At 36.4% G+C, this 8,060-nt stretch overlaps 1 protein-coding gene across 3 annotated transcripts in view; it reads right to left on the bottom strand.

Annotated features, from left to right (window-relative positions):
- The window catches only part of FBN2 (fibrillin 2), a 263,141-nt gene that overhangs the window by 125,670 nt on the left and 129,411 nt on the right, over nt 1-8,060 (bottom strand). For all 3 annotated transcript variants that reach the window (XM_032262361.1, XM_032262277.1, XM_032262432.1), the window contains one exon: nt 345-497. In XM_032262361.1, coding sequence (XP_032118252.1) covers nt 345-497 — 153 coding nt within the window. The remainder of the gene's footprint in view (nt 1-344; nt 498-8,060) is intronic.

Raw genomic sequence — 8,060 nt, 5'->3', positions numbered from 1 at the left:
TTTTTTTTTTTTTTTTTTTTTTTTTTGAGACAGGGCCTCACTCTGTTACTCAGGCTGGAGTGCAGTGGCACAATCATGGATCACTGTAGTCTGGACTGCCCAAGCTCATGTGATTCTCCCACCTTAGCCTGGCAAGTATCTGGGATTACAGGCGTGCACCACCAAGCCCAGTTAATTTTTGTATTTTTGGTAGCGATGGGGTTTCGCCACGTTGCCCAGGCTGGTCTTGAACTTCTGGACTCAAGCAATCCACCCACCTTGGTCTCCCAGAGTGCAAAATAGATTATTGTTACTAATTTCCCTAACAGTGTCTGTCCCGAGAACACCGGCAGCCAGCCACGTACCAGAACCTCTGACAGGACAGGCTTCAGGAATGGTTCCAATGCCCCAGCAGCGGCCAGGCTCACAGCAGCACTGCATTTTCGTCATTCTCCCCGGGAGCTCTTGTGCACAGCGACCATTCACCAGGCCCGAGAAACACATGCCTGTTCTCTGATCTGTGCATGTAAAAATAAAACAGAAGATGTGGCAGAAATATCTTAGGTTCTTACAATAATCATGGCACATAAGATGAACGTAGGTGAAGTGACTTATACTACTTAATTTCTATTATCTATTCCTTCCTTCATTCTCTTAATTTCTGTTCATTTATTCCTCCCTTTACTCATTTATCTGACAAACATTCATCAAGCCAGGGACAGAACAATGAAAGACTTGGAGCAGATAGGAGGACACACTGCAGCAAGAAGCTAAAGCCAGGCAATTCTGAAGCTTGAAGGAAAGCAACAACCCAGTCCCGATCCTCAGTCTGGAGATGTGCACCATTGTATGTCATTGTGGTTTTGTGGTTGTCTCAAATGCAGCAATATCTGACTGATTATTTTATAAAAGTTGATCAGAAGCAACCTAAAACAATTGACTAAAACGAGAGCATGAGCCATGGTAGTATCTGAAGAAGAGCAGCTTTTGAGGAAGAAGAGAATGTGCTTCATGTGTGCGAAGAACGAGGGGCCACTATGACTACAGCACAGCATGCAAAAGGGAAAGTGCAAGAGCACGGGCTCAGAGAGACAGTAGAGGCTATCATGGATGGTCCTGAAGGCCATTAGGAAAGGACCTTGGGATTTCATTTGGATTTTGAGTGGAGTGTTTGGAGATCTCCTGGATGGTTACAATGAGAGAAGACAATGGTTTACATTTCTAAGAAGATCTCTTTGGCTGCTATGAGAACTGACTGTAGTGAGAGCACAGAGACCAGTGAGGAGGACACTGAACACATTCAGGTGAGAGATGATGGTGGCTTTGATGAGGGTAACAGCAGTGGAGATGAAGAGGCTGAGCAGAGGGCAGACGTATTTTGAAGGTACAGCTAATGGGAACTTGCTTGGGTGTGGGGTAGAAGAGAAAGAGAGTCTTAGACATTTCCTAAGTTTTTGACTTGCACAGCTGAGATGAGGATGGAGAGGGAAGAAACAGGATTAGAGAACACAAGAAAAGGCTCCTCTTTAAAACATGTTACATTTGGAATGTTGAATGAATGAGCCTGGAATGCAGAAGCATGGTCAGGCTGAACATACATATCTGTGAATTGTGAGTGTATTTATGTTATTTAAGCCAGAGACAGATGAGACATTTTCAAGAACTAGGGAAACTGATTGTGTCAAATTATGTATTGAGAGGCAAAATAAGGTGACCATTCAGAGGTAAGCACAGTTTGGCAGGACTGCATGGTAAGGAGTCTGTGCATTACCCTGCAGGATTTGATGTATGGAAGTTACATGATCAAATATGACTGTAACAGAGGTCATTCTGACAGCAGGACACACAACAGATCAAAATGATTAGATAAAGGCTAGAAGACAAGTTACGATGATTGCAAAAGACTGCATAAAATGCAAAGTTGCATAGGGATAAATTATCAATATCATCTGTAAACTCTCTGGGTTATAATTGAATCTGCCTTTATCTTAACCAATGGAAAAAATTGTGAGCTTAATTAACAACATATTATTCAGCCTTATCAAGATGCTTTCAAAGACGTTTTGTCTATGGTCACAAGAAGAAAGATGTACCACAGCAATCAGGATCTGTATATCAATAATTAAGATGAAACTGTTAATTGCTTATAATTACATTAAAAGATAAAGTTAAAATTTTTAGCATTGCAAACAGATTTTAAAGTAAGCATATTATTTCCTCTAATGGCCCATATATAGCATGCCTCAGGAGGCTTTTAAGCTATCATAAAATAAATGAATTGGCTTTAAGGTACGCTGTATAAGAATCGAACACCTCCTTCTATTTCTCCCCCAAAATCCCAGTATGCTCCCAAAGCACTAAATGTGATGTACACACACATACTTAAAGGCACTGCAGAAATTTCAAAAACTTCAGTTGGACTTGGACAGGCTGTCATTAGGAATAATTGCACAGCTAAGTTTGTATTCCTATGAATGATCAAATGAAGCAATTTTTGAAATATTCATTTTAGGAACCCAAAATATCATATATTACCTCCTCAAGACCAGGATGTAAATTAAAGTAAGAAAGTCCCAGCTTAACAATAAACACTAACGTTATAAAACACAATCAGTGCTACAAGTTAGGATGAATATATTTATCTCTTTAAGCCTTCTACATGGAGGAGGCTGTAACACAGGGTTTGAAAACAAAACAAAACAAAACCATGGCCTTGAGTCAAAAGACCTAGTTTTACATTCAAGTATTATTAACTGTTTGATTTTCAACTATATTTAACCCTTCCTCTGTACAGAACGTGGCTGGTGGAAGAATGAAATAAAACAACATATGTTCTATCTCTTGCAGCTTTCATGGTGAATTAGCTACCCTGAATGTACCTCTCAATCAAAATATCCTGAATAAAATATGAAAAAATATTTAAAAATACATCATCCAGTGTGCAAATGAGGTGAAATGAGACTCTTAGGTATCTGAGCAACCAGGCTTCACCTTTAGGCTTCTATTAAACTCTGAAGACTGTGAATTTCAACTCTGATAGTTTCACAGGGCCCAGAGCATAAGATACAAGAAGCCCAGATTCCACCCTGCCCCCATACATAACAGAAAACTCCCTCATAAGGTAGGGTTCCAAAGAGTCATATCCTTAGCATATGGATGTAGTATATGGATAAGGTAATGGGGGCAACCAAGAAACTTCTCCATCTCTACCTTGATGCTGTATGGAGGAAAAAGAAAGATTTCTCTTAAGAATCTGTAACCACAAGGTCTTCCTCATATCAATAGCTTTGATGTCTCAATTCATAGTACGTTTTCGATCTGAAGAACTTCAAAGGAAAAATATAATGTTAAAGAGGTTCTCAGGTAGAGATACTCCAGGCAACTCACAAAAGCCAACACAATTAGAGGACTGAAGATTAATGGAAGTCTCAAAGGAGTCTCATAAAGTTCCAAGACAAAAGAGCTGCTAAATGGAAAATACAAAATAACAGACCAAGAAACAAAAACTAGTTAAGTAACCAGTGTATTTCTGATATTGAAATGGTCAGACCAATTCTGACAATTATTATTTCAAATTATTAAAAATTAAATATTAACTAATAACTAAATTATATTTAATATATTTAAAGCAATTCAAGTCTGAAGATATGTATGAATAAGGGGAAAAGGTCCATAAACAATGAATAGGAACAGACTTAAAAGAGCTCAAACTTCTATAAATGAAATGAAGTACCTGATGAATATATTAAACAAGTGTATTGCACATAGATGAAGAATTATTGAGTTGGCAGATATATATGAATATATTATCTTCAATTAGCTCATATAGACAAATTCAAATCTTAAAAAGAGGTTAAGAAATGTGAAGGTGGGAACAAAAAGCTAATTAGATGTACACCTGTGTACATCTGACATGGTTTGGCTGTGTCCCCCCGGCAAATCTCATCTTGAATTCCCACATATTATGGGAGGGACCTAGTGGGAGGTAATTGAATCACAGGGGCAGGTCTTTCCTGTGCTGCTCTTGTGACAGTGAATAAGTCTCAAGAGATCTGATGGGTTTAAAAATGGGAGTTTCCCTGCACAAGCTCTTCTCTTGTCTGCCACCATGTGAGTTATGCCTTTCACCTTGCGAAGTGATTGAGAGGGCTCCCCAGCCATGTGGTACTGTAAGTCCAATAAACCTCTTTCTTTTGTAAATTGCCCGCTCTCGGGTATGTCTTTATCAGCAGCATGAAAATGGACTAATACAACATCAATAATAAGAGTACCAGAAAGAGTAATAAGCAGAATGGGAACGAAACAGTATTTAATGGATATTAACTTAGAACTTTCTAGCAATGTTGTATGACCTCAGATGTAACAAGTCCAATACATTCAAAGTAGGATAAATAAAAAGAAATCCACAACTAGTCATACCACTGTAAAAATGCAGAACTACAAGGATAAAGATCTTAAAAATGGTGGAAAGGCATGACATATCACCGCTAAGAACTGGTATTTAAAACAATCAATTGCTGACTTCTTAGCAGCACCAATGGATGCCAGAACACAATGAAATAATATCTTAGTATACTCCGATAAAATAGCTGTCAACCTAAAATTCTGTACTGTTCAGAGGGCAAATTAAAGTCATTTTCAAGAAAACAAAACCAGAGTTTTCTATCAAGAGTTTTTTGATTTAAAAAATGTTCAAAGAGGTACTCCAGGCAAAAGAAGGAAGACCCCAATGGAAGGTTTGAGATGCAGGAAGAAATGATGAGCAAAAAATATTAAACAGGTGGGTAAATCTAATTAAGTACTAACATATTAAACCATAATGATTAAGTTGTCACATATAGAGAATGGCAATATACTAGATTTTAAAAAGTTGTGAGGGGAAGATCAAAGTTTAATCATTTAAATATGCTTTTATTGCTTATATATAGGTAAATATACAGGTTAATTTTACACTTTAGTTTAAATATGCATCTTAAAACAGCTAGCATAGCCACTGAAGCCACAGAAATAAAGTATATAACTTCTGAACATGTAGGAGAAAGAGAACGGAGTTGGAAGCAGCAGGTTGGGGGATCCTGAATAAATCTAAAAGAAACCAAGAAAGGAGAAAAAATACAAAAAGAGCAAGATAATTAGGAAGCACAAAGAATATGGTAAAAATAAAAACAAATATATCAGTACTATAATAAATACACATGGATTTAAATCTCAAGAACAGGTGAAGATTTACAGATTGTAAAAATAAAAGAAAATAGAGATAAGCTGTTTAAAAGAAACACATTTGAAACATAAGGAAGAGGAAAGACTGAGAGGAAAAATATACAGTAGGTATATACTTAAAACTTCTACTACCACTCACAAAATGTGATACAAAATAATTAGATACAAAATAAACCAAAAGGAAATATTTAGAAATAGACCAAGAATAAAGAAAAAAACTTAGAGTCAATACATAATTTTAAAAAGGTTCAATTCGCCAGAAAAATTATAACGGATACTTTTAAACATTTATCACGTATAACATAGCATCAAACTATATAAAATAAAATTTTACAAAACTACATTCAGAAGCAGAGAAATCTATCACCGCAGTGGGATATTTACATGATTTTTTTCAGTAATAGATACAGTAGACAAAATTCTGTAGGTACAAAGAAAATTTGAATAGTGCAGTTAAGTTTGATCTAATGGATGTATCTACAATCTAGTACCTATTAATTGGAGAAAATCCATCTTTTTCAAGTCTATATGGAAGAGCTATAAAAATAAATCATTTGCTAAGCCATAAAGCAAATACTGTACCAGGATATTTCCAAGAATTGGTATCAACTGGCTATATTCTTGGACCACAATGTATGAAATAAAGTTGGAAATCAATAAAAAAAAAGTAAGAAAACTTCCTATACTTCTGAACAACTCATGGACCAAATACAGTATCACATTGAAAATAAGGTAATATGCATAAAAATGCTACTATGGTTTGGTTGTGTCCCCACCCAAATATTAACTTTAATTGTGTCTCCCAGAATTTCCACATGTTGTGGGAAGGACTCAGAGGGAGGTAATTGAATCATGGGGGCCAGTCTTTCTTATGCTATTTTCACGATAGTGAGTAAATCTCATAAGATCTGATGGGTTTATCAGAGGTTTCTGCTTTTGCTTCTTCTCATTTTCTCTTGATGCCACCATGTAAGAAGTGCCTGTCACCTCCCATTATGATTCTGAGGCCTTCCCAGTCATGCGCAACTGTACGTCCAATTAAACCTCTTTTTCTTCCTGGTCTCTGGTATGTTTTTCTCAGCAGTGAGAAAAGGGACTAATACAAATGCCAAGCACAATGTCACAAGTTCTCATCAGGAATACATTCTGTACCAGTCCGCAGACTTTGGAAGTATACAATGACATTGAGAGGGGTTCACAAATCCATATTTACATTGAACACTGCAATATGAGTAACAGCTCACAGTTAATTGGCACTACCATGATTCACATTTATGAGTATGCCACTATAACTAATAAAATCCAAATTCATTTACAATTATTACTAAATACCCAAGAGCATTTTCATTACATATTTTTATTACAAATATTCATAATGTAGGGATCTGAAGTACATTTTTTATGTTAAACAGATGTCTTTAAATTAAAAAAAATTAATAACTATTGCTCTACATAGCTTGGAAACCTCTGGTCAGTCCTATAATAAATACACTGAAGGAAACTAAGTCATAGGTGAGAGGGTGGAGAGGCAACAAGAGAGAACTGCAAAATAAATTGTAACTTTTCCCACGAATTCCACAATTAGCCTTTTCTAGTAACAACAAGGAGGCAGGCAACCTACTGTTCATTCCTTGAGCCAAAACTTGTCAGGATGAGACAGACACTGGTGTAGCATCTCATAGTTAAGGTCTCCAAAAAGGACTATTTCAAAGCAAATCAGAGCCTAGGAGTTACCACCCTTTCCTTTGTGTGCATGAGATTTCATGGTCCTTAGAAAGCAATGTATTAAAAAATATATCATGTGGAAGAATATTCTATTTCTTTTCCATCGTGTACACAGAATGAGAAAAGACCCTAAGTGCAGAGACCCAGGAGTACCAGTTAAGTTCAGAAAATGGGATTAAGCATTTAGAAATTCTTACAGGAATATGATGGTGCCACAGCATAGTACACTCTGTGTACACAATAAGAAAGGGGCACCTGACAGAAATAAAAGAGTTGTCCAGGCACAGTGTGCCTTGAAACAGGGAACCATTAAGGGCAAAGGCAAATGAAAGGCTATAAAAACAAAATCCTTCTAATGCTTGCTATATGTTTAACTGTAGAACTGATGTGTTCTAAGTGATGAAAACAAGTCTATTCCTCTAACCATTTTTTATCACCCTTACCACATTTCCTGAACAAGGCTTACGAGAAGTCATATTTACAGTAACACTGAGAAAGAGGAAGCAATTCATCTCCTCTGATTAAATATAAATCTATCTTGAAATATAATAAAGGTACACTTATCAGGATTTGTGTCGTGGTTTGACATTTAGTCTAAACTAGATTTAAGAGAACTGATTAATTATACAATGTGATGAAAACTTGGTAAAAATTGAGGATTGTACCTTGAAATAAATGTCTCCTGTGGAATGAGGCTTACTGATTAAAAAATGAAGGGTTCAGCCAGAAAACCCCAATGAGGTTAGCCCAGGTAAGAACAATAGTGATAGATAGTAGGTGTTCGGCAATGGCAGCTGAACATGCTTTTGTCTCATGCTTCGTTCCCTGAGACTGGATGCCAGCACCCACCTCTTTGATGGTCTGGTTTAGCCTGGGTTCCCCTTGATTGATTTTTTTAAAAAAAATCTCATCTTAAATTTTAACACCTTGATTGATTCTATGGATTCTTACTATTCCTAAAATACTTTCATGTTTACATTGTTCATAAGTAACTACAGAACTAGGAGCAATGAAACAGATCTACCATGGATCCAAGGTTTATTTCTTCCTTTAAAATAGTGAATGAAGTTCTTCTTCCTCACTGTAAGGAAAACGTCTCCTTCTAAGACACCTTCTTCCTTTCTTTCTTTTTTTTT

The sequence above is a fragment of the Sapajus apella genome, unplaced genomic scaffold (genome assembly GCF_009761245.1).
Source record: "Sapajus apella isolate SASKATOON/1434 unplaced genomic scaffold, GSC_monkey_1.0 scaffold1, whole genome shotgun sequence".
Lineage (NCBI taxonomy): Eukaryota > Metazoa > Chordata > Mammalia > Primates > Cebidae > Sapajus > Sapajus apella.
This window is presented reverse-complemented; position numbering and strand designations above follow the sequence as displayed.